This window comes from Neopelma chrysocephalum, unplaced genomic scaffold (assembly GCF_003984885.1).
Source record: "Neopelma chrysocephalum unplaced genomic scaffold, ASM398488v2 Primary Assembly neopelma1_121, whole genome shotgun sequence".
In the NCBI taxonomy this organism is placed as follows: Eukaryota; Metazoa; Chordata; class Aves; order Passeriformes; family Pipridae; genus Neopelma; species Neopelma chrysocephalum.
In genome coordinates this window covers 2,151,970-2,179,648 of record NW_020897783.1, presented here as the reverse complement: position 1 = coordinate 2,179,648, position 27,679 = coordinate 2,151,970, and the positions used below count along the sequence as shown (strand labels likewise).

Below are 27,679 nucleotides of genomic sequence, written 5' to 3'. Positions count from 1 at the left end.
GGGGCCCGCCCGGCAGGACGGCGTTCGGCCGGGCCCGAGGGGCGGCTCCGGGTGAGCCGAGGGCGCTGCGGCACCGGGCGGTGCCACAGGGCGGCGGCAGCGGCCGGAGCCCAACTCTGGCGCTCGGTGTGTGAAGGAGAGCGGGAGCAGCTCCCGCCCGTCCTCCCGCAGGGAACAACTAAACACAGCAGCTCCCACCCAACACGGGATTAGCCACTACCCCGTGCAGCCCTGGTAAACCACTGACCGGCGCGGAACTGGTACCATCGTTACCGCGCCTTGGGGGAAAAGCCCTGCAGCTCCCGACTTTGGTTATGGCCAGGATGGAAACTTGCTGATGGCCAAAGTCAGTCATCTCGTGACCCTAGGAACAGCCCTCTGAGGTCTCCAGGGCTGCAGCACCAGCACCTCCCTCGGAGCAGGACCCCTCTCAGAGCTCACAACCCCTCAAGATGCTGCTTCGACTATCACAGTCACTGACAGGGCTTGGGCTTGAGGCCAGAACAATATTACTGGAATATACTGCTGTATTTTTTACACTGTTCTTTATAGACTGGCACTTTCAGGTGTTGTTAATGTATGGCTAAACCCAGCTTTGGCTTCCACTTCAGGTAAGGGGCCTTATTTCTCAAAAACTAGAGGTAATTTACGTCTCTTAAATAACCCACTAGATTAACATACCAGCAAAAAACAAATAATCACCTTATATTTACATATTGGACAAGTCAAAGAAGAACAAAACAGGCAAAAGAAAACATCAGCTGCAGGGCTCTTTTTTTCAAGTAGGTGATTTGACAGTTTTTTGTTTGCATCACAGTACAGAGGAAGACCAAAACACAGGTACATCAGCTTTTAAGTACTGTTGCAACAGGTACAGCTCTGCAAATACCTGTTCTCAGGTGATAGTTAGAATTAAAGCACAGCTATAGTCAGGTCCTGAGTGCATTAATGTTTTTAATTAACAACTACATCAACAATGTTTTTAATTAACAATTGTTTTTAATTAACAACTACATCAACAATCAACAATGTTTTTAATTAACAATTGTTTTTAATCAACAACTACATCAACAGTGTTTTTAATTAACAATTGTTTTTAATTAACAATTACATCAACAATCAACAATGTTTTTAATTAACAGTTGTTTTTAATTGACAATTACATCAACTACATTAACAATCAAATCAACAATCACCAATTACATTAACTGTTTAATTAAAAATTAACAATATAATTCTCATCAGAAGAGTAAGGAACTTCTCCTCCCAACTAATCATCACTTTCTGTATCACTGTATTCTGATGAGTCAAACCATTCCTCACTTCCTGCAGGAGGGAAAGTCTGTTTTCCAGCACCTAAAAGTAATTAACAAAGTGCAACGCTTATAAACCAAGAAAAAACGAACTTCAGAACAAATATGTGGCAGTATTAAATGATCCTAACCTAGCAAAACACACTTTAGACTAGAAACTAGACCAAAATACTCAAAACTATTTCCAACTGCCTTTTGTCTGTGTGATAAAAACGCTCTGCTGCCTCGAGGTTGCTGTTAGAGAGCCTCTCACCTCTTTTCAGAGAATCTGAGCAATGTGGCAAGTGTCACATCTCTGAAATAAATGAGTATTTCAGAGAAATCTGATGCAAAACGAGCATGCTCATTACTTTATATATTATAAACACAGACTCATTCAGTCCTTACCAACTGAAAAAGGGCTTTCCTCTTCAGACTCCTCCCAATGTTCAAAATCTAAAGACACGTGAATATTCTGTTGATAAAAACACTGTTTGAAATACCTGCTCTGATGCACAACAAATGCGTTCAAAACATTCAATAACTCTCAAATGAATTTTCACTTCACCTTTTTCTTCAGTAATTTGCACCATGCTCCTTGTTTTTCTTTTGCCAGAACAATCACAGCCTCTGTATCCTTAATCACACACGTGGACTTCTCTGCAAATACAGACTCTTGCAGCTCCAGGTCAGCCAAATAAAGTTTTTCTCCTGACCTAGCACTGCAATATACAAAAAGTTTATAAAAATTAAATGCAAACTGATCATAAACCACTTTGTTGGTTATACTTAAGTTCCTTAAACCTACCTGAAAACCACCTTCTCTTTAGAGAACTCGCATTTAGTGTCAGCTGCACTTGGTATTTTTACCTTCAGTGTAACAGTCTTGTTATCTTGAAACCACTTGATTTCTGGATGACAGCTGAAAGAAAGGCAGTTCAATGGGATTATTTTTCAAAACAGAAAACCACTGAGGTCTAACCAGGCTGTCTCACACACAGCCAGAGTTTTCCCATGAAGTCCCACACACTCAGCCAAGTGTCCCCGTCTGTAGGGGCACTGACAGCAGCAGCAGTGCCAGGTAAGCAGGTGACAGAGCACCACTCGAGCCTCCTACAAAAGCACCACAGTCCCAAGTCTTTGGAAGAGCAAATTGACTAATTCAAGTGGGGAGACACACTCTATTGTTTGAGATCCAAAAGAATCACACTCACTTCAGGATGACATCACAATCTGGTCTTGAAATGCCAAAGGAAAAGCTAATTGTGGTTCTTGTAGCTTATTAAAAAGTTCTTCTAATGTGTTCTGCAGCAAATACTGTGGTATGTGCTAGCAAGACCAATCTCTGACACACAAAAGAAACTTTTCAGCTGACTACAGACACAAATACAACCCTGTCTGGCAGTTCATATAAAGCAAAATGGGAACAAATCACTCTCTATTTTCTTACCATTTAGGCTGATGAAGCATAGAGTCTTCTGCTTCCTCTGTTTGAGCTACATCATCTGAAAAGACAACATCCAGAAACATCTCTTATACCTATACTACAGAAACATGTATTTGCAGAATACCCCAGTACCATCATAAAAATAACTTGCTAGCAATGGAGTTACTACTGCAAGACTGTATTTGGCCTTTATATTGGGTACTTCCTATCCTGAATGATTTCATAAAGTAAATAATTAACTGAAAATTTTAACTAACGAGTATTATAGCTGCTGTAAGAAAATAAAAATAAAAAAACCCCCACCAAACATGCAGTTTTCCAGGTCAGATAAAAATTTATTGCAGTTTCAAGACATTATGTATTTGAAACTTTAAACATGCCATTTTGGGAACTGATGGGGACTTTCAGAGATGAAACAATTCACACTGGTGTCACCACCACAGCTGGAAACACAGCATTAATGTGACTCTACCACACCAGGGAAAAAAAGCCTCCTATGATAAGCAGTCCTGGATCTCACTTGACTTTGTCTGTCGCAACTTTTTCATCTCTCAGCTTTCCCTGCTCCAGACTCATGTGCCAGCTGCTGGCAGGTAATCCTGTGTCCCCCTGCTATGCCTAAACACTTCTAAGCCTCTACTGACTGAATATCACATCCTTTGGATTAGATTAAAAAGAAATGGGGGGAGGAGGGAAGAGCTATTTTCTGCCACCTCAAATCTCAGGAAAAAAAAATAACCTCCCAGAGAACAACACTGTTATTCAAGCTGATATTTCCACAGATTTTAAGCACCTAGCTTGAATTCAAGTTAGAAAACCATAGGAAATTATGAGAAGGTTTACCACGTGGATAATTCCCAGAAGGATTACAGCTTTCAGGAGAAGCTTCTTCTGTTGACATATCCTGTGGACTGGATGCCTTCTCTAGATCAGCTGTGCCTTCCTTTGTGCTCCTGAACACAGGAAAACAATGTTTTAAAAGAAACCCACAAATGATACCCTGTGAACTTCACCTTACAGAAGCTCTCTGAGTCCCCCTTACTTTACCTGTAGCTCACTAACAAAGCCTGCAATAGGTTCTGAACATTTCAACAGTAGTATCAGGCTTAGTGAATCTGTAAAAAGTGATCCAAGCAGTTGCATTAAACATATCTGAGATGGAGCCATGGCACACAGCACCACAATAAAGTTGGCTGGTCTCTGGCATTACATGCTTAGGTGACCATGTGGAGGTTCCCAACCTTCCCCTCCTGTGCACTAACAGCATGAAAGGAGAAATGAATGCAAAAAGGATGTGCCTGAAGGTAGCAGAAATCTCACAGCCTGAGAGTCCTCTGTAAGGAATAAAACCTGAAAAAAAAGCCTTCCAGCATCAGCAGTGCAAACACTGTTCTCATACACCAAGTCTGGACAAGAATGGGAAAAGCCAAATCCTTTGGTTAAGATTAAAATCCGGCACAATTCTAGAAAGGAATTCAAGAGCCTCAATCTAAGATGGAAATGGAGTACGGATGGGGTCAGGGTTCCTCCTCTTGCTGATCAGTGAAGTCACAGAACCATCAGCCTAAATGAACTTGCTCAACCCTGAGACAGCACAGCCTGTGCTGGTATTCCAGGACCCTTCTTGTTTACCCAGCAATAGCTACTCTGGAAGAAAGTAACTGAGATTTCTTTCTTCCTTATAAGTACTTTAAAACCCTTGGCTGGTCAGACAGAAGTACTGAAATTTATTTTCAACGACGGCTCTCCAGACTGAAGATTAAGTGGCTGCACTGGGGGCCATGCAGGGGCCAGAACAAAAAGGCTACAGACATCTTGCTCATAAACATTTAACATCAAGGGCCTAAGAATCTGCAGCAGAGCAGAGTGAGATGTGCCCTCCCACCCCACACTGTATTTACTCAGTTCTAGAGTTTACAGGGCAAGGGAAAAAAAAGTTCAGTGCTGCTTCTGTAGAACCCACCCTGCAGCCACACTCCTTAAATGTACAGCTCTAATCATTTCAAAGGAAACTGGTTACATTTTCCAGCTTGCACTCTGCAGTTGAACACACACAGACAACATGCTCAACTGCTCTGACTCGTACTAGGTACTGACTGGTAAGCATTCAAACCAGCCACTGACTGTAGTGAATTGTAACAGAATCCATTATTTTCATCATTAACTCAACTGTCTGCATCAAATTCTGGTCTAACATTTTCTAGAGCTGGAATTTTCTTCCTCTTGTGGTTATGTGGCTAAAGAACAGTTAAAGGGAAGTGGACGCATCACAAACACAGTTGTTTCTATGTTTAAATGAAAATCACAATATTAATAACAAAAATATTCAGTTAAAATTAAATAGTATTTTTTCCTCAGAAAAAGATATACTGAAAAAAAAATCTGTGGACACTTACAAGTCCTCCAAGTTCTCTGCATAATCTGACACTTGCACATGTCTGCACAGCTTCTGAATTTCTGCCAGATGTTCTGGATTGTCAGTTCCCAGACCAGTGGACAGAATCTCAGATCGAATGTTGTACTCATTGATCCACACCTTGACACTGGAAAGGCTGGAAACCCTGACCTTGAATTATACAACACAACAAACAGAAAGCACAGTTCTTAAATGGTCTCAACTCCAACTCAAAGATGCTCTTTAAGTCAAACTTCAAGTATAGCCCTACTGACTTACACCTGTAAGCAATTTGTTTTCTCTGATTTTCACACACAAACCCACCCCTGTTTAACTGTTTTCCAAGTATCATCATCTTTTCCATTGTGACTACAGCTCAAGTACCTGGCAGTGTGTCCTGTCTAACAGAACCAGGGGGGCAAAGAAGTAAACAATCCTAGCCCTGATCATGTAAGTGACAGCAAAAATACACATCACATAGTTAGAGTAACTGTGAGTCCTAAAGAGGAAACTGCTGGGGAAAGGTGGATGAGGGGCACAGTAAGAAAAACTGTGAAGAAAAACCAAAGCCTCAAAATTGGTGAAAGGTTGAGATACACCATATGAAAAGAAGCTACTAAAGAGAATGACTTCCAGATCTTTTTCCACTCAATTTTTCAGCCGACTCACTCCACAAGACCAAGTCACCTGCTGGATGTTAACATTATGTGAAACTGTAAAACAAGAAAAATTCAAGAAGAAGAGCAGCCATTCTTCCTATTTTGGACAAGAAAATGAAGGAGAAAAGCTTCAGTATTTTTTAATTTGAAAAAAAATTTACACTAGACAGCAAAGTAGTGTAAGAGACAGCAGACTCAGAAATGTGAACAGAACAAATTAAATCTAGTTCAAGAGCTCTTGGGTATCAAGAAACCATCTTGGAGCATCCAAGTTTCATTCTTCCAGAGGGATGTGTGATGAACTGTAGAACTGACTTTACATGACAAACTCCTGAAAACTAGTACTGCCAAAAAACACTTTTGTTACTAATTTTGTGGACTAGTCTTGGACCATGTCCATATTGCTTCTAAGCACCTCCAGGGATGGAGACTCTACAACCCCTGAGCAACCTGTTCCAGTGCTCAGACACCATCACAGCATATTAACCAGCACCACTGTGTGAGCACCACACAGGATAAAATCACTACAGGAAAAGACACAAGGAGAGAGAATAATGGCTGCTCTTATTAAAATGGAGTTAAGATACCAAGATTTCATAGTGCTGTCATTCAGGACCTACCACTGGGTCAACCCAAACTGTCCTTCCCAAGGTATGGACTACTTTTGCATGATGTAGTCTTCCTTTAATTTTGTGACGAATGTCATCAGTCACCTAGGAAAAAACAAGGTGTCACTGCACTTGGGATTTACAGCTTTACACAGCTTTACAGTTACTCTAACTATAAACTCACTATAATGAAACAATCTTCTGAGTTTAACAATGAAAAGGGTCATCATCATCATCATCAATGAAAATGGTATTCAATAAATAAATAAGAGTTTTGAATAAACCCTTAACTGTAGGTTAGAATAGTATTAGCCTTTAAGGAAGGACCTTCCTCGATAAAAGAGCACTCAAACACAAGTCAATTTACAGAGGCTGCTGTTCTTCCCCCAGATTCAAAAGCAGCAGTAACCTGTTCTGGTAGAAACCATTTAAATCACAGAGAAGAAAATCCCGTGAATTTCACTGTATTATTTTGTAGGAAAACAAAAACGGAAACTGACTTCTTGGAATCTGGCCCATTGGCAGATATTTAGTGGTAATACTAATGAAGCAGAAATTTGGTACCTAAGTTTACAGTCTGTAACTGTTTCCTTGCAGAAAGTAACACAGAGAGAGAAGGTAAAGAACATAAAGGAAATAGCTTGCAAAACCTGCTCAATATTACCTTTGGGTTCCATTCCATTTCATTATCAATGGGTTTCACTCTACAAACTACAAATTCCACAGCCTGAGGTGGCAGACTCTGAAACCTTGCAGGTAAGTGAAGCAGTTGATCACTATTGACTTGACTTGTTCTGCCTTCATCTATATATTTAATTGTGACCTTACGGACAAAATTTCCTTCCTCTTTTGCTGGAATGTCTACCACCTGAACCCTTCATTTAGTAGGAAAAGAAACACAGAATTATTATTCATGTAACCAGTTCTGAAAGGATTTTTTAATCCCTCATTTTAAAAATGGCATTTTCACAGCACTGTAACTAGGGAAGGGGGGGAAGGATATCATCCCGTTTGCCATTCAGTAAGTTAGAGAGTACATGAGAGCTTTTGAAAAGCATGATTTGAACAGCAGTGATTTTTTTGCTCCTTTTGGGGATGGATTGACTTTTTTTTAACAGAGCAGTCAAATTTTTAAAAAGCTTTGTATAAAAACACGCACATGAATAAAGTAAAAAGCCAACAAAATTTTACCTGTGGCAAAGGGCTCCCTCATATAACCCATAAAATGCTGACTTCTCCACGGTGGTTACAGAAATCCTTTGTCCTGGTACTTTAAAGTACTTCTGCATTTCTTCAGCAAGAATTGTGTATTGGTCCTTTTCTTTCTCCACTATTCGGCCAAAGTAGTTTGTTGCATGTACAACGTGGAGAGGCAGAATCTGAAAGGATCAAACACATTAAGTAGAAAGGAGGGCTGGAGGATTCCTTAAATCAGTGGAATGTAAGTCTTTATACCCAAGATCACCTACCTCTTTCCAGCCCCAAAAGGTGCCAGATGCTGCTGTGCACACACATTGCAGAAGATGAGTTATTGTTAATCTTATTATTCTTAATCCTAAGTGCCTGTAGTTCAGTGGACAGGGATTTAAGGAGCAAGAACTATTAGGTCTCAACTGATGATATTCCACTTCAGTGAACACCAGTGAACCCTGCCAAGGTTACTCACCGCTATTCCACACCATTCCAACTCAACTCTAAGTGCTCTCCAGCCTTACAGGGAGTTTTAGAAGAACTGACTGCTCTTTTTGCACTAAAATGACTTAAATGAAAGACTACAGGTCTACAGCTGTCAACACCTATGCATAAAGTGCTGGGTGATTCTATCCAGAAGGCCATGCCAGGCAGAGTGCTGAGATGCAAGTGGGTATGTGAGGCCAGACAGGAAGGATGGCAGGGGCCAGAGAGACAATGCCCCTAAAAAAAGCACCAGGTGACCTGACGTTCCTAAAGGAAGGAAACATTACACCAGGCTCCAAAGAAAAAAAGGAGGTGGTTGATCCAAGGGATGCCCCATTTGTGAGACAGACACCCAGGCTCTGGGGCCACAACCAGCAGAACTGAAAGAGGAAATGGAGGTGGTCACAAGTGCTGCTGTGAGAGCACCTCAGGTAAAGTTTCTAAGGGAGCTGGAGACACAAACTGCTGCTGGGATGTGAAGAATCACCATAGCAAAGTCAACCCAATAGCCATGAAGGTTTTCTGAATGTGGAACTATTTAAAAAAAAAAAAAAAAAAAGAACAACACTGTAGCAAAAGCACTCTGTAGCAAAAAGCACCAAAGCACTGACACCTTAGTAGGAAATAACTGAACAGTTCTATTTAGGAGAGAGGAGCTGTATACTACTTCTGTGGGTACTGCAAATGAATACATAAGTTTCAAATTCCAAGGCCAGAAAATGCTTAGTTTTCATCAAGTTCACATGAGTACATCAGTTAAGAAAAAATCCTCACTTCCAACAACACATCTGTCACCCTCCATTTCAACTTCCCTTCACTCCCAAAGATTACTTTGTGTTTCCTCTACAAGAACTATAACTTAAGTTTCTGCAAGCCTTCATCTTTGTTAATTTTGGTATAAAGTGTCAATTTATAAAGGGAAAGAATAAACAGGGTACAAGTCCTCTTCCCATGGAACGTGAATCTTCAAAGCAGAAACAAAATATAAGGTAAAGTCAGAATCACCTGCCAAACAGTTTCAGTTCAAGCTAAGGACACAAGGAAAATCTGGTACATTTATTTAGGCAAGGGAGAGGGGGGAAAAACTAAAAAATAACAAATAGCCAAGACAAATGGTGTACATACTGCAATAGGATTAATGGAATTAAAAAAAAAAAAGAAGTAACATGCTAAGTAACTGTTTAAGACCTGTCCTCTTGGTACCCAAACCCAAGGAAAACTCTAACTTACCATCACACGTTCAGGTGTTTTTATCATTTCATCTGGGATATTCTGGGCCATGTCTATTGATACATTAATTTGATGCCGATCTGGACAAGCTGTTCTATTCCTACATTAAAAAACACTCCAGGTTTAGAATAAAGCTCTTTGTTTTCAGTTGTAAACAATTTTTACTTGACTTGCAACAGGCAACATGGAAAAAAAAAGAAAAAAATCATGAGCAAAACCTGTTTCAGATAAATTCATCAGGGAATCAGCAGCAGTCATCATTCAGGGCACAAAAACTTGACATCTCCTTACCTGCAAATCCCAAATGTTTTAAGAGAGGCACACAGGGGCCTTGAAAATTTTTCATCTTCTTCAGATTCCAGCACCCTGGCAGCCAAATCATGCAGCTGTTGTGGAATTTCAGCTTCTGCATGCTTCAAATAGCTCAGAATCTCAGGTGCATGACATGGACTGTTCTCTGTCAGCAGAATGACTGATTTGGCATTTGTACGTTCCTGATCTACAGAAGAATCCTAAATATCATAAAAAAACCATTTTTGAAAGCTTTTATGTATCCACCACTAATAATCCAATGGGGCATTAAGCCACTAAAGGTTTACTCAAACCTTTCTCAGAGTGCAGAAGTTGTCCGTCATGCTCCGTAGGCGCTGGCCAAAGATTCTTAGAGAAGGGAAACTGAAATGGATCACACAAGTTGCATCTGTAATTCCCAAGGGCTCCAGGCAGTCATCTGTTAAAACTAAAACACATTTCACACAGACATGTAAACTTCAGATATGAGAAGTATCACATCATGTGAATAATGGCCCATTTCCTTCTTCCCTTCCACTGACTGGAAAATGAAGAAAAAGGTCTTTTCCCAATATACTTCCATAAGGCTTTATATTTCTCCAGTCAATAAATTCCATCAGCATATGGCAGACACACCATTTCTTGCCAAGATCTAGTAATCTGGCATAATTCTATATCTCCTGTCAGCATCACAGAACACACAGAACTGAGCACAGCCAAGTACTTCACAGGAGTGAGACACAACACACTTGAAATACTGCAGGAATGCTGACAGCTCTGTATGAGCCTACGAAGTAGAGAGAAGTCCACCTTCTTGCTTTCAGTGTATTAAATGAAAAACAAATTCAGTTTGAAAATAGATAAAAGCCTTCGTTACTGCAAAAAAACTGCAAAGAAAATTCTACTAAACTTATGGAAAATTATTACAATATGTCTTTTTTTCAGACTTAAAATCTCCTCTGTAGCAGAGACAACTGTGAAATAATGGTAATTCTTTGAAAACACTGGTAATTATTAACTAATGCAGGGACAACAGTAACAGGGAAAAAGAAAACAAGAAACACCAGCTGCAGCTCTAAGAAGTAAACAGACAACTGGAAAGAGTTCACAGGGATCTGCTCCTGTGGAAGTGATGAGATAACCCAGTGTAAGTGTAAGTACTTAGTGTACATCTTAACTCAGCATGAAGACATAACCCCAACTAGACAGAGAGAGAATCCTCACCCAGCACAACAGGAGTGCCAGAACTGTGCATTTTTCTCCACCTCTCTGAAACACAACTGACATGGCACTTGCTGTCTTTATGTTTCTTCAAGGTAACTATTGAGTTGCTCTTCAGTGCCTGGATGACAAAGTGAAAAGTTACACATTTCTCCAGTGCAGCAGTCTCTAATCACCTCTAATAAAGTACTGTCTCTTACTAGAATCCAGCACACTTCAGATACTGCAAAGATACACAGGGAAAGAGTTAATGAAATTTAGGTTCCTTATATGAAAAAAAAATAATATGGCAATTAAGTTCCTTAATTTCTGGTATAAAAAGAAAACTAAAATCTCAGGTTCCCATGGATTAATAGATTAGATAGATGTTTAAGAAAGTACAAATTCCATTTCAAGCTTTTCCCACCATTAATGTGCCCTCTCTGAGTCAATTCCACCCTCTAACAACCCACCTTTCAGTCTCTCAGAACAAGCACTCTTAAAGTTACCCTTGGAATATTTTCGTAGGCCAGGTAAGATACTTGAAGTTGGTGCATGCAAGGATTACTATGAACAGATTCAACCCAACTTTAGCATCAACGAGCACTTCCTTAAGTGTTGGCAGGTAAGCAATTCTGCTATGCTTGAAGAAATGAACTCTCAAGTACTCAAGGAAAATGTGTTAGATAGTCACAAGCCTGAACCAGATTTGCTTCCATTAACAATCATCAAAAAACAAACATTCCAGATACATCGATGTTTGCATAAGAAGCCTTCAAGTATCACAGCATCTATGCCAGCTTCTGCTGGAAAAAAGTCAGTTTGATTCAACTCAAAGTCCCAATCTGACAGGCAGAATGCAGGTGAGAATTCAGGAATCAATTAGCCTTTTTTTTTCCACTAGCAGGGCAGGCTGGGCTTACTTTTAGCAGCAATAATTCACACTCCTCCTTTATTCTCAGAAGTCAAGGTATTTTTGTTTAACTTCACTATTAAAAAAAACCCTACTTATCTATGTAAGTTCAAATACCTTCTTACCTTATAAATCATCTCTACTTCATTTACTGAGTCAGTGAATATCAACACCTTCTGAAGAGTCGTGTGGGTAAAATCCAGTATTTTGAATAATTCAGCAATTTTGCTGCTGTTCATGCAAGGTTGCACGACCTAGAGACAGAATAAAACAGAGGGCTGGTAATTCATGTAACCCATACATATTTTACTACATAATTCTTCTTTTTAATAACCACTAAGATTTATCCTATAATACTAAAGAGAATGTAGTACATGGCAGCTCTGGTAAGTGGGAGGTCTTCTGTTGAACCTACAGGAGATACAACTCTCAGAATGCATGCATTCAGGACAGCTTCCAGAAGCATAATTAAAATCCATCACATAATCAAAATCCCACACTAAGGTTTTACATCAATTTGAACTGATTTACCAATTTCAGTTTGGAATTTTCAAGCACCACCACAAACAGAAAAGGAGGGAAAGATGGGGCAAGATTATTTACTAGAGCAGTGACAGGACAAGGGGGAATGGCTTCAAATTGAAAGAGAATAGCTTTAGAGTGGATATTAGGAAGAAATTCTTCCCTGTGAGGGTGGTGAGCCCCTGGCACAGGTTGCCCAGAGAAGCTGTGGCTGCCCCAGCCCTGGCAGTGTCCAAGGCCAGGTTGGACAGGGCTTGGAGAAGCTTGGGATAGTGGAAGGTGTCCATGCCCATGGCAGGGGGTGGAATGAGATGATCTTCAAAGTCCCAACTCAAATCTTTCTATGATTCTACAAAAAGCTTCACACTCCCAAAGCATTCTGCACCACTGCAATACTCTTAATAACTAATGCATCCACACACCAACATGTTTTGTTCTGCTGAATCATTAAGACTTCTCACAAAAACTCATGGTGTTTCAGTTTCCTGTCATGCTCAAGAATGTCTAGTCTTGGAGATTTCCCAAAATTTTAAATCCCCAAACTATTCCATTTTGAGGCACAGAAAAATTCAAATTACACTTAAAACATTTTGTATTATCCTTAAGGGCTACACCACACTGACTGGAAATTAGGTGAGAAGACACCTAAGGACATATAATAGGCTTTCTGGAAATTTCAGGTCAGAAGTTCGGTACTGTGTGGCACAGAGCAACAAAACAAGTATTTTACTATGTCTGCCTTGGCACAGTTTAACTGTGAGTGGCAGAACTACAAGATAACAACTGCAAAAACATTCTGATAACACTCTGGTCACAAACTATACTGTTTGCAAATACTTCATATCAAATTCAGACTCATTTGCACTAACCATGAAATATATTCTAGGGACTATCTTCACCTTAGTCCCATAAGGAAGGTAAGAGACCTTCAGCTCATGCAGTGAGTCCCTCACACAGGACTTGAGCAGCCACCTCAGCTCACACGTGGGAGGTGCACTCCAGCAGCCCGAGGTACCCCCACAGCACCACCTGCTTCCAACACACCATCCGCAGCCACACAGACAAGCAGGGACATCCTTCCCCAATTTGTACCTGTTGCACATTCCCACAGATGGCAGCTTCTTCGACAGCTGTTATCACAATGTAAGGATCGTTCATGAACTCCTCCACCAAGACTGGGATGTGTTTGTTCCACTGAGTTCCCACAGCAATGATCTGACGCACTCGATTCCCCCGCGCTCGAGCAGTAGCCTTCTTGTAATAATCTAATATAGTAAACACCTACAAAGGAAAAAGGGGTTTTCTCTCCTCTCATCCTATTCCAGGGAGCATGTGACAGCATGGAAAAGTAACACCGAGCACACTGCATTTTCCAGCCACAAAACCACTACCACAGCAAACCACAAATTTCACATCCCAAAAGGAAGCGTTTGCTATGTACACTTTTATCCTATTCTTTAAATGACTTCTGAAGGGAGAGAAGTGACAGGACAGCATGAAGTAACAGCATGTGCACGTACATAGGACTGTAATGCAGGATTCTGTCCAAAGATGGAAACCTCAGGAAAAGGATCTGTTCAAATCTGCAAAGTACTAAGGCTAGACAAAGTAGATCCAGGAGGCCCAGAGGCAGTCAGCAAAAACTAGGAGGTAACCAGACGACAAACCCAACCTGCCAATACAGTAATTTACAAATAAGAAGAAAAAAGAAGGGGTGCACCATAAAATCATTTATAAAAAACCCCAAAATCAATAAGACAGAATGCATCTGTTCCTGATGACACTACCTTAAATAAATGCAAGCAGTCCAGCTGTGGAACATCAGGATGACCAAGAGCTTTGATTAAAGTTAAAAAACAAACAAACAAACAAACCCCCACCTAACAGGGAAAGTCAGATTTAATATATCAGAGCTCACATCTTCCAGTGTGTTTTCCCCTCAGTATGTGCCACTGTTTCAGACGTGTGCACAACTGGAACAGCATTTTACCAGCTTAGTGTATAAGCCATTACCTGTTCAGTAGCGTCAGAGAACAGCACCTCAATCTCATCGAAAACAAGATGGTAAAGCCTACACAATAACCAGCTCTTGTGTTCCAGCAGTCTCAGAAGGCTGTGTGGTGTAGTCACTATTACTTCACCTACCAGTCAGAAAAAAAGACTGAATATTAACTTAAAACTGAAATTATATATTAAGACACCAAAGAACACAGCAGCTTTCTTAAAAAGGCCACATTTGAATTTCAGATGCAACATCTTGAAGCTGGGGAGTTTTCTGTTGTTTGGTTTGGGGTTTTGTTTTTTGTTTGGGTTTTTGGTTTTGTTTTTCTGTTGTTTTTTAAATAGAGAACACTCAACTCCATTTTCTGACTTCTGGTCAACAGTTCTTTTAAGTTTCCTTGTATTTTTCTACCCCTGCATGTCTTCCAAGACCTGCGTGGGGAAAGCTCTGAGATTTTGGAATGCAGTGAAATGTCTGGAGGTTAACAAGTTCACAAAGCAGGATGCCATTTTTTTCCAATAAGGTACTGAAAGTAGATATAACAACTTCAGAACCAAACAGCCAGAAGGGAAATAATTAAATATGTGCAAGGACAACTTTAGAAAAGTTCTGTTTCAAAAGTGGAATAAAGCACACACTGTAGCTTAGGTATCTACACGCATATGTGTGCATGGGTGCCCATATATATAAATAAAACCCCACCAATCCTCATCGGTGCAAATACACCAACAGCTCTACTACTAAAAGATCTGGATTCATCCACCAGGATCAAACTTGAATGATGGATGAAAGAATACAAACTGCTGAAATGGAAAGTCTTACATATAGTTTTATCCATGGTTCTTGTTCCCTTGGCAAAAAAAAAGCCACTTTTGAAAATGCAATTAACAACCAAGGCTTAACAAAGAGACCAAACTAGATTAATAAACTGAAATGTTTTAACTACATACACTTAAGCAGGGTAAGTCTCCCTACAGCTTTTCTATTACTTCTATGCTGTTTCTCCGTGGAGCACCCTCTGTATACTACTGAGATATATGCACAAAGTACTGAGCATTTATTGCATTACAAGTTGCAAAACACTATTTAAACAAACAAACAAACAAAGCCCCCTTCACTTTACAGAACCAAAAACTTAAGAAGCAGAAATTGCTTCTTTCACATGTTCCTGCAATTAAGGCAGCCCACAATGCCTTCAAGCACAACTAGGATGACAGAAAGTATTCTTACAGCCTCGGGTTTCCACATGGCTGGCTGCTTCCTTGTTCTGCCCAAGGATTATCAACACAGGATGAAGGTGTCTACAGGCTTTCTGGTATGTTTTCAGTAGGTCAAAAACAAGTTGTGCCTTCTTCCATCCAGGACATACAATAAGTGCTAGTGGCTAAATACATGGGTACAAGAAAATTTGACACCACAGTACTAGACAGAAGTAAAGAACCTTTAAGAATTGTACTATTTCAGGATTTAGGGCAAAGCCACAATCTACAACACAGCCTTTAAGTACTTCAAAACTGAGGCTTTCAGTACTACAGCACCTCCTCAATGCACACGTTACAGACCCAAAGGAATGCATACAACAGTAAAAGGTCCAAAAATTTAACAGAAGCAGAAGCATCTTGTCCTACTTGTTTTACTGGGCTACTTTCAGAGGTCCCTTACAAACTCAACAGTTCTGTTTCTGTGATCTAATACAAGTTAGAAAATTAATTACAGTATTTAAAACAGCTAATACCCATTTTATGATTACATACCACTCCTGTAGGAAAAAAGCTTCATCACAAACTGAAGTGCCAGGACATGAACCACTTGTTAGGGATTACTTGATAAATAAGTCTGGGACTCCCCCATTCACACAGTCCACCTCTGTAAGCCTCTAAGCAGAGGCCTTATAGACACTGGCAGGTATCACAAAGATACACTGAGATCACATTCCAAACATTCACTGCCTTCCTGATCACTATTCTACAGTTGCACTTTACAGGAGTAACAGGTTTTCTGTTCTAGTATATACATACTCCACTCCTGTGTGGCAAGGCTTGGTAGGCACTTTCAATCTGCAAAAGTGTAAGAACTGGTGGAATATATAATACAGGATCATTTCCCTGGTGGGAGATGGCAACAACATCATATCCGCGGGCTGCCGGTGGCCAACAGTAAGACTCTGTGAAGTTAGGGCCTGGAAATTTGTTCTGAGGAAGTTCCTGCAGAAAAAGAAATTAAAGAGTTCCATATGAAAACCATGTGCTTCAACTAATAAAACATGACAAAACATAACACCGAGTGATTTAAAAGCTTTTGACCCACTACAGACTACATGTCCTTAGCAGGTAACACAAGAAAAGTTCTTCTAGGCTGAGTTGTCAAATTATTGTATTAAAATTCAAAACCCAGGACTTGTACCAGTGGTTGATATACCAGAAGAAATATGTACAATTCTTACAGCATCTCTCTGAAGCTTCAACCACATAAACAACCCTATACATTCCTCAAACAATCTGAGGTATTACTGTAATATTTAGTATATAAAGTTAAGGTATGATACTTGTCTTAAAAAGATAATCAGTGTAACATCATGACATTAGCATTACCTTTTTCAGACCACCAGAAAGTGGTGTTGTTTTCAAAACTGATGATGGTTCAATTTTCTTGCTAAGGAAGACGAAGTTTTTTCCTTCCCCAAGATTTTGAAAACTCTGAAACTAATGACAAATAGATGACAAAGGCAATACTTAACAAAAGGGGTTTAGCTTATATTCAACTCAAAAGCACTCACTGTATTTAAAAAGTGGTATTTTGATGAAAATGAGCCACATAAAATTGTAAATACACTTTAATTATGATTCACGCATACTGATACATTACACAGACCAATGACAACACAAATACTCATTATTACTAGCTCTTAAAGAAAGGTTTTTCAAGATGGTCTTAACACAATCGTGTTAAACCCCACTTGGCCCCACCCCTGAGGCAATGCACGAGGCAGGGACTGCAGGCACAGCACAGATGGCAATTTCTCTCTGTTGCTCCTTCCCTTTGTTCCCTTCCCACTTCTTTGCTCCAGTGTGGGTCCTCTAAAGACTGCAGTCCCTTCAGGATCACCTGCATGGAGCTCCCCCCACTCCTCTGACCTTGGCATTACCTCTGTTTCTCATCTTTCTCTTCTCTTGTTCCCTCCCCTGTGTTTTTTTTGCCCCGTCTTACATTCACAGAGGGTCCCCAGCCTGGCTGGCTCAGCTCTGGCCTGCCCTGGGTTTTGTTACACACGCAGCTGCCATCAGCCCCTGACCTCCTCCCACCCCTGCAGACCCAACACTACCAAAACCAAAACATCTGCACAAGAGAAGTTAAATGAAAGATGATGCTTGAAATACCTGCTGGCCATTTTCACCCGCATGTGTCTGAAGGGAACTGGAACTTAACAACTGCGGCAGCCTGAGAAACACGCGAATATTAAATCCAACATAAATGCAAAAGTAAAACGCCATTTATAAACACCACCATTTCCAAAATGTCACGAAGCAATGCAAAGTATTTCTGATGTATTGTCTATGCCAGTGAGAAAAACCCTTGAACATGGAAGAAATCAAAAATCACCCCTTCGAAAAAAAATAGTGAAAATAATCCTATGGAACTTTGTTCAAAGATAATTGGTAGGTTCCTTGACTTTAAAAGAAAAATAGACTGGACTGCAGGAAAAAGGTTTCTTAAAAGTTTCGAAACATGAAACAATTGATCTTTACATCAGTTAGAAACTGAGACAGAAAACACTCCTGGGGCTAATCACATATGCATCAACTGACATGCAGCACATTAAAAGTATTGCACAAGTAAGTTCATAGTCATATTTCATTAAGTTTTAAAACTTTATAAATGACACTAAGAACAAAATAAAGCAAGTTAACACATTCAGTGTGCAGAAAAATACTTCCCTATCATATCCTTGTTGTTAAGCTACTGATTAGAAAGAACTGCTATTTTTCTTGTAGTCTGGGTAACCATCAGCATCCTCAAATTCCCTCTTTCCCCACAAGATGTGTGTGCACCTTCCCTTACACCCCCGCCCTTCAGCTGCCTAAGAGCAGTAACTGGAAACAGACTACAGCTCCCAATTATCTGATCACATAATCACTTAAGATATTTAACAAGCTGCACCATACCTGTCCGTTTGAAGTGCTTTACTTTCCTTCAAAGGTAAACCTGGAGTTGCGCTGCCCATCTAGCAAGGAAACACATTTTAACACTAAAATACTGTCCAAAAGCAACATTTAAAATACAGATCCGTGTTATACCATATGACTACAGTTTTCCTAATCAGACCTACGTATGTTTAATTTAGTTTGTATTTCACGATTTAATACAAAATGTAATACTTACGGGCACAGTATTTTCATTTACAACTCTGCTTGACCTTTGGGATGTCTCTTCAAGAACAGAACTAAAACGAGCAAGACCTAGAAAGGTAGAGTAAAAAATGCAGATGGCGCATTTTTTATTATCTGAACACATAAAAAGCCAGTATTTTTATTTACAGTGGGTTGCCACTGACTTGTTTAGTTGCTTGTATGGCAAAACCAATAACAAATAGTTGTCTTTATGTAAAGATAACTACACAGGTGAACTGAGTGAAGAAGGGAAGGGGATGGAAGGTTCCATACTTTTATAAAGAAAGGCATGAATCACAATGACACAAGTCATTGTAAACACTCCTTTCAGAAGTAACTCTGTTCAAAGAAATCCCTCCAAATTCCAAACAACCCAGTAACGCATCACTGATCAATGCCACAAGTAGTATCAGTGACACCTAACGCTACTACCATATCAACAAGCACTTGGGTGATCACCTCAGCCTCCCTTTGCCTTTACAGCACAAAAAGGGACTCCAACTGAGGCACAAGGTTCATGGCTGTATTGCTTCCCCACGCACAGCTCCCACCTGTTTCAGGATGTGGTGGTATCTTCTCCCCAAAAGGCAGTTTTGGTCTAGGAACAAATGTAGGACCCACAAACTCCACTGGAACGCACTCAGCATTTAGTAATGCCTTGATGTCTGAATCATCTGCAGAACTCTCTGCATTCCCTTTAGGTTCCTCGTAACGGGCAAAGCACTTTGTGACCAGATTATCATTAACACATATCTGTAAAACAATGAACTCTTTACTGATCACTGTCAGCAAGCAATAAGCTACACCCCTACATACTTGATTAGAATTTATTTGAAGCTTTAAATAACAGCAGTAATTTTATAAATTATAAAACAACCCAAACCAATCAACCAAACAGAACCCCAGACACAAGCAATACCAGTGAATGCTTTCTAAAGAATATTAACACCAGAAAAGGAAAGTCAGTCCTATCTTCCTGTATGTTTTTTCAATGGGTGTTAATTAGTTGTGCGTTTCATGCTTCTGGCCAAAATTCTGTACTGAATTAACTTTTTCTCTGAGCCCTTCAAATCTAAAAGAACTCCCTAATTCAGTCTAGCTGGTTTATTTCTTTTGGATTCAGCACACATCAAAATCTAGCAGAAATAATGTAATATTAAGCTAAAACTTCTTGTATCTACCATACAGCTACTTAAGTCTGGCAGTAGCTACAGCAGAGATTTGGCACAAGTTGCACATTTTGGCAAGTGGAACTACATTGGGGTTTGTTTTTCCAAATCCTTGAGGACTCGGTTGTATACAAAAGCATGAACTTCCAGTTATTTTTGGAATATTATGCAGCTGCCCTACTGAAACATCTTCAAATATGATACCACAAAAAGGCGACATCACAAGAAGTGCACCAAATAAATCACACAGTTGTCCACTTGAAGTACTGGCTGGCTTTCACTTGTCAGTAACTTCCAAAAAACGGTTTACATACAGGAAAAGGCAATTTCTGCCTCTTGGAATTTCTCCAGAAGTCTACAACAAGCAGAACTATAACAAACCTCTAATAAGTTGATGATTTAGCATCTACTGCATCTGACAGAAATTGCAAAACTCACAAGTCATGCTTTCCAATCTTAAACTAATAGCAAAGTGCATCAATAGGTTTGAATATGTAAAAGTATCTTACCTTTTCATCTTTTACAGTCACGGAAAGGAAGACCTGAAACACATTATCTTCTAGTCCCCGCACCATGGCTTTAACCTCAGTAGCCTCTAAATGCAGTAATGAACACAAGAACAAGAAAAAAAGATTAAACCCTTAATCAAACTATCTTTATTTGTACTGTCCAAGACGGATAAAACCAGAAATCACAATTCAATGTGTAACTTATTCCTGCAGACAAGCTAAAACAAACCTAATAATGTTTGCTTTATGTGAAATAAACAAGAAAGTTAACGATAAAAACTTAAAGTTCCAAAAAGGAAGTTGCCCCTACTCTTTGAATGAGGATTGAGAGCTGCAACAGATTAATGACCTCTTGAGACAAACTGCTCTCAGTTCTACACTGAAGTCTTGGTTGATCTTTTAGACTCTGACCATCTGGAGCACCAATGTGTGCTTTCCAACAGTGACATTTACTTTTTGTGAAAGAAGCTGTATGTGCACATCTGTACAGCTTTGTTAAGCATTTCATTCAAGCAAACACAGATGATAAAAGTCCACTCCCAAATGCTGAAGCAGTTGTGCCTATACTAATGATGGACTAGCAATTGAAACAAGTATGGATTACTACTTATGGGACAGTCTGGGAATATCTATTTTGTTATTGCTCCCTACTAACCTTTACTTTGCACAGTGATACTCTGATGTGTGTAAAGGGGGGAAAGTAAATAGCAAGAAGTGCTATGCCTCGGTGTGTGAAACTATCAGCCTAAAGACCTTTTCTTGCTTTTATAACTCATCCCCTCCTTCCCAAATACCTTCTGTGTGGAGTTTGGTATACTGGTAAGTAAGGAGGGAGGCAATTTTTCAGATAGAAGCAAGTAAGCCAGAACAAAGCCCCAGGAAACAGCTGCTTCTCTACTAAGACCAAAAGCTGTCTCATATCAAAAGGGAAGGCTTGATGTGAAAAAAACCCAGGACAGCCAACTGAAACACCAGACACAGGAAGGGATAAGAACAAACTGGATAACAATATGTGGAGCTCAATCTATTTGTTAACAACTGTTACAAAGATATTCCTCTTCTGAGCTGGTGTTTACATCCTTGCCAAAAACCCATGGAATGGGTGAACTCCTACACCAGGTGTTGCCACCTCTGTACAAACCACCACATGTGATGCTGATTCAGAGACTCACACTAAATACACAGAAAGGCTCCAATGTCCAAAACCAATGTTACATGAATGCCCCCTTATTTAGCCTGCCCAAGGGCCAGATACAATCTAGTCAACCACCAAAATTTATGCAGCCTGGAAGCCCACAGTACTCAAAATGCATTTCCACAAACATCTGTGCCTTAGTCAGTCTATACAAAAAAAAACTTAGGCAGCTCTCTTCACTTTAACATACAACATTCTTAAATATAACCAAGTATACACAGGTATAATAAACTTGTGTCTATACACAAATACTGTATTTCTCTTAACAATTTTTTTTCCCCAAAATATAAGCATTTTTTACCTTTGAGAAGATCTCGAAAATATTGGATAGCAGCAGCATCCCATCTTCTGGCTGGTCTAGGAAAATAAACACAACAAGTTGTCCCACATCAAACATGAAAATGGTCATTTCAGAAAGAACTTTGTGCTTGTAAAGAAATTATTTTAAGTCATGCCAAATTTACAAAGTGCACCAACTACACATAAGCAGAATCTTACTACTTAGAACACTACTTCAGTCTTGGTAATATTGTTTCAGCTCACCAATAAAAGGAACTGAGGAAAATTACAGGATATTGCTTGGTCCAGGTATGATGGCTACATCCAACATAAAATATAATGGAATCATAGAATCATTTAGATTGGTAAAAAACACCAAGATCATTGAGTCCAACCATTAACTCAGTACTGCCAAGTCCAGCACTAACTCATGTCCCCACATGCCACATTTAGATATCTTTTAAATCCCTCCAGGGATGGTGAATCCAACACTGCCCTGGGCAGCCCTGTTCAACATTTAACAATCCTTTCAGTGCTGAAGTTTTTCCTAAACCCAATGTAAACCTTCATGGTGCAACCTGAGGCCATTTCCTCTTGTCCTGTCTCTTGTTACTCAAAAGCAGAGCCCGACCCCCACCTGGCTCCATCCTCTTGTCAGGGAGTTGTAGAGAGCCAGAAGTTTTCCAAGTCTGATTTCCTGTGTTCTTCTTGAAACGTAATCCTTTCTAAAAAAAATTCTGCACTAAAACCTTTTCTTGGACAACTTTTTTCTTAGAAATGTATGAATAGAATATATTTATTAAACTCAACTTACCCTATTTTTGCAGTGTTTTCACTGAAGTCAAGATGCAATGTCACTGGCTTTGTGCAATACAGGCTACACTTCTTTGCTCTGTATGGGAGCCTTGTAAATACTCCCGTTAGAACTCGAATGCTGAAAAACAAAAGGGGAAATTACCTCATTTTACAGGGCAGATTTTGTTCTCCAGAAGTCACTGGTCTCAGACACATCCTCCTGTTACCCTGTATCTGACAACACAGTTCTTCCAGGAATTTGGCTCCCACCCTGGAACCCCTGTCTTCCCTAAGAGAAGTGTCATCAGGACTGGTGAAAGGATTTACTTTGGATAGGAGTGCACATCCTATTTACTTGGAATCTTTCTGATCCTTTGTCACTGCAGTTTCAAGTCTTCTTGATATTTATCTTATAAATATCTTCCTTTATAACCCTCCCACTACCACATACACCACCTGGCATTGCATATTCCAGTTTGCAGATTTTAATTCTGTGTGAGAAACCAGGTATGCTTAACAAGAAAATTTAATACACACACAAATTTGCATTTGTACTCATTTTCCTAAAAAAGAATTTATTCTTTACAAATGTATCACCAGGGAGTTAATCTTACCCTTTACATTCTGTTTGGTTGGAGATTTTTAATAATCAGTAAGACACTGCATACAGCAAGCTTTTAAGGTGCATGTATTTATCACTTTTGTTCAATCTTTTGGTGTATTATGAAAAAAGTAGTAAATCACACATTTATTTCTAACTGAATGTATTTTAAACTTGGGGTATTGTCATGTTGTTTCCCAACACAGTAACAGTCAATTTAAAAATACTATTTAACTTAAGAATTATTTTAAAGTATTTTATATAAGCTTTAATTCTGTGGACTACTACAAAAACCAATTTGTTTAAGTTTCTTGTACTCTAAGTTGTATATTTTAATAAAGAAACAAACTTTAAAACTAAGAGCTGGAATAGGTTTCTCTAGAACAGATTTTTCAAGATTTTAGGAATAGAAGGTTTCCTAATGCCTTTCTCAAAAACTTGGAACCTGTGGAAACTCTTAGTAAACAATTAGTAAACTGCAGTGGGAAAAACCCCACAGATTTCTGTTCAGATGTCAAAAGCTGTTACAGTAAGTGAACCCCTGCTTCCACATATGGTTTGTAACTGATTTTCACTGACCATAATTTTAAATTTTTTTTTTAGTATAGAGCCACTTAAGAAGGGAGGAAAGAATATATAAATAGTGTTAACCAGCAGTCATACATTTCAGTCATAACAAACTGACATTATTTCTATTTTGAATCTTTAAAAAAACAAAGCCTAAGATGGAAAGCATCTTTACAAGTTCACAAAATAAGGACTGGTTTCCACCCACACTTGCAAGAGCCTATCACCCAGCCAGCAGCTTCTGTGGACCCAACCCACACCTCAATTAATCCAAAGCCTTGCATCTGTATCCATTAACTAACAAGTATCTTACAGTGATAAAGAACTCTGACACATACTTGTCTGATTCAACCAAAGTGTATTTGGCATAATCCACAAGGAAACATCTGAGCTGGTTACGAACCCCGTGGCCCTGGGGTGACTCAAAGACAGCCCTGCACCAGCACTTGAGCTCCTCACTGAAAACCACATAAACCTGAGGAACAAAGAAGACAGCAGATTGCTGCAAATGGCCTGAATTACACTCAAAGGTCTTTCAGAGGCAAGAACACGGTATTTATTACACAGCCCTACATTTTCTCTGTAAAATGCAAGCAATGCAGCGTGTGCAGTTACGAAGCTTACAGATGAGAACACACAACCCACAGAGATCCCATTATCTACTTTTCTACATAGCGATACAAACCCAAAAAATAGCATGCATTTGTTACTTCACCTCAAACCAATGCAAAGAACAGACTATTTCTATGTGCACGACAGAGCGATGACTTTACCTGGCCGCTTTCTATCGCCTTTGGTTTTAATAAATTCGTATCTTTATGTTTGTCATAGAACTCATTCATTTGAGCATTTAGGTTGTTGTATGCCACTTCATAGACTAGGCCTGGGACACATTCTTTCACAGCAAGCCAAAAGCAACTTGGATCTTCAATCTGGGGCAAGGGGTAGAGAAAAAGTACTATTAACTCCTGCTAAAATGACAAGATGCTTTTAAGAACATCTGAGCAGCAAATGTATGAATAAAACTTCATCTCTTGTGAGGTATCTTCAAAATTATGGTGACTGATATTGAGCATACAGAATGTTACCAAGCAAACCATCTTTCACCTTCACACCGTTAGTTCACAAGATGACTTCTCAGCTTCCAAGTTTCTTTAGCGCTGCAACAAATGCCACATGAAGTCTACAAGAGAGCAGCACTTTCTAAAAGCTGGTTAAATCAAACACTGGGCAAAGTGCAAAGATAAAGTTTTTTATTTCCTTATGAAGTCTTCAAGAGCTCGTATAAAAACCTCAAAATATGTGATAAACCCCACCAATGGGCACTCTTTTGTGCTCAGAGTCTGCATGATGGCCAGTTTCTTTGAAATGGGGTGACAGCTTCCTGCCCAGCCTTTGTAAACCCTCATAGTCCAGTGTAAACCCCACACAGCTGCTCCCTCACTCACATCCCTGTGGCAGGATGAGCAGCCAATTAAGAGGATAAAAGTGAAAAACTCACAGGTCGATATAGTAACAGCTGACAAGGCAAAGCAAGAGCTGCACATACAAGTAAAGAAAAATAAGGACTGTATTCACTGTTTCCCATTGGCAATCAGTTGCTTGGCCATTTCCAGGAAAACAGGGTTTCATCACTCACAGTGCTGACTTGGGAAGGCAAATTTGATGATCACAGACATCCCCCTTTCCTCCTCCTTCCCTGCAGCTTTTATTGCTGATCATGACATCCTGTGGCAGGAAAAATCCCTGGGGTCAGCTGTCCTGGCTGTATTCTGTGTTTTCCACAACCTCCTGTGAAATTTAGTATAATCTAGACTACACTACACACTATTTAAGACTGTGTTGCACAACTATCTGAGATTTTAGCTGCATCCCTTCCATTGGAAAGAAAGGGAGAATGGTGAGGAGGATGGTGAGTTTGCTCAAGTGACTCTGTAGCTGGGAATACCAAGGCCTGAAGAATAACAGTGTGGGAAACCCCATATATTATGCCTATTGTTGTTTATCCTCTGTTTTAAGAAGTACAATTTCTGTGTAGAGACAACGTAGGTGTTTGGGGAGACTTGGAGGCACTGTCAGGGATATGCTGACCTCCCTGTTTGGGGAGAGAGATCAAAGCTCAGAAATCATGAAAAGCACAGGGTAGATCATGGCATGGTGGTAAATGATATGCACACAGCTATTTTGTGAGGAAAACAAGAAAACAAAACCTAAAACAAACGACAAAACATTTATAACCCATATATGACCCCACACATACAAGGAGTACTGGTGAATGGACATACACAAGCACCTTGTTTGTAAATCTCACCTCCAGAAAGTCACATGGAAATAAACATCAGTCCTTCAGACTTTAAAAACACCAACATACCTTTAATACCAGGACATCCACGTTTATCCCATGTGGCACATTCATAATGTCTGTAAAAGAATGGCAAACATTTGACTAACAATTTTTAGAGCCACCATTTGTTTTGAAGTGTGTCTAAAGAGCAGACACCGAAAAGCACCTATGGATTTTTACTACCTATATCAGGAATATTAATCTAGGCAACTTGTTAACATATTTCAAAGGGTTCAACCAGCCTTCTTAATGAGGTGCTATGCTAAAGTATAATTAAGATTTGCCATCTCTTTCATTCAAAGGCCAACAGACATAGGCTGATTGCAGACAAGGGCTGCTACAACCTACCTACACGACCAAATGGACACCAGAGGGAAATATTTACGTGTTTAAAAAAAAAACAAACAATCCACACCCTAACACAAAAGAGGAGTCCCAAACCTAGGGATTACAATGGAATTGAAGTAACTTGTATTTCATTTTGGCCGAACCAGCATACCGTGGTATCATCCCCGCAGCGTCTAGTTTACGACCTAACTCCCACTGGAAATAAGTGCCTAATAAAATGTTTTGAGAAGGAAAATCAAGACACTGGCCTTCCACTTCTAAAGCTATTGCTGAACAAGTCACACTAAATAAGCAGCAACACAGCTTCCCTGCGGTCACAGCGAGCAACAAGCTCTGCTAAGAGTGAGCACTAAGTATTCTCAGTTTAACATGACAATGGAACAGCCTAAACTCTTTCGGAGGCTTTACCTAAGGTCATTCGACACAAGGCAAGCTCCTGAGTTACACAGAGGTGTCTTCGCACTGCGCTATCATACACTCCAACAGTGAGACACATTGTGCTGCCTTAAGACGTTTAAAACAGACACCTTTTTTTCAGCAATAACATGTGAGGGGCATAAACAGCCTCAGCTAATGTCTCAGGTGGATTAGTGCAAGCACAGAAAATGGCCCAACAAAGCAGCGGGGACGAAGCACACACACAGAAAAGGCCAGCGCTCCCAATATACTCCCAGTAACATTCCTGCCTTGTTAAGAACTGAGCAAGAACACAAGTATTTACTCAATGTATAGTATTTACCTTGTAAAAATGCAAGAACCACTCAACGCCTCGCCCCAACCCGCTGCCGCGACACCAACCCGCGAGAGGCAGAGAGAGCCTCTCCGGCAATCCCGGGGCTTGCAAACCCTCCTGGAAAACACGAACCACCCGCTATCCCTCTGCTCCCTCTGAACGCTGCTCACCAGGAGGCACTAAGACGAGGAGCAGGGGAACAAGTGACTGCTAAAACCCGAGCTCTTCCTCTTTATTCCGCCGACCCCCGCCCCGACCCCCCGCTTTCCACCCTATCCTGCCACAGTTCCGTGGTTTTCCCCGCGAGAACGATCCCGCCGAGCCTCGGTGCCCAGCGCCGCGCTGCCCGGGGCTCGCAGGCACCGCCCCGCCGGCGCTCCCGCCGCTCCACGGGGAATCTTCCAGAGGAACCTTCCAGAAATCTCTTCCCCCCGGAGCCTCCCGCCTCCAGAGCCACCCCCGCGGGAGGGCGGGCTCTGAGCTCCCAAATGGCGCATTCCTGGCTCCTTAAAGGC

At 40.3% G+C, this 27,679-nt stretch overlaps 1 protein-coding gene across 2 annotated transcripts; it reads right to left on the bottom strand.

Annotated features, from left to right (window-relative positions):
• Positions 1–1,164: 1,164 nt before the first annotated feature.
• TDRD12 (tudor domain containing 12) lies at positions 1,165–27,664 on the bottom strand. 2 transcript variants are annotated; one of them, XM_027697651.1, is made up of 31 exons: positions 27,528–27,664; positions 26,111–26,160; positions 24,513–24,671; positions 24,078–24,214; positions 22,591–22,710; positions 21,799–21,854; positions 20,303–20,388; positions 19,176–19,377; positions 18,617–18,693; positions 18,400–18,458; positions 17,614–17,692; positions 16,828–16,938; positions 16,255–16,440; positions 15,467–15,620; positions 14,248–14,375; positions 13,327–13,515; positions 11,838–11,966; positions 10,824–10,941; positions 9,914–10,047; positions 9,600–9,820; positions 9,309–9,408; positions 7,593–7,780; positions 7,066–7,276; positions 6,414–6,506; positions 5,136–5,305; positions 3,583–3,692; positions 2,743–2,797; positions 2,101–2,214; positions 1,861–2,014; positions 1,701–1,767; positions 1,165–1,356 (listed from the first exon to the last, which is right to left on the bottom strand). In XM_027697651.1, exons 2-31 carry the CDS (start codon positions 26,153–26,155, stop codon positions 1,271–1,273), a joined length of 3,738 nt encoding a protein of 1,245 aa, XP_027553452.1. In that variant the 5' UTR covers positions 26,156–26,160; positions 27,528–27,664; the 3' UTR covers positions 1,165–1,270. The 2 variants fall into 2 exon arrangements, with proteins under 2 accessions (XP_027553452.1, XP_027553451.1); XM_027697650.1 differs by having other exon boundaries at positions 17,614–17,674; positions 27,528–27,623.
• Positions 27,665–27,679: the final 15 nt, after the last annotated feature.

Excerpts from the sequence above, each read along its gene's own strand:
- TDRD12 (XM_027697651.1), bottom strand. The coding sequence starts at position 26,155 with ATGAATGTGCCACATGGGATAAACGTGGATGTCCTGGTATTAAAG. Across the intron at positions 24,672-26,110 it reads TGGATGTCCTGGTATTAAAG|ATTGAAGATCCAAGTTGCTT; the intron begins GTATGTTGGTGT and ends CCCTTGCCCCAG. Across the intron at positions 18,694-19,175 it reads ACCACCACATCCTGAAACAG|GTCTTGCTCGTTTTAGTTCT; the intron begins GTGGGAGCTGTG and ends CTACCTTTCTAG.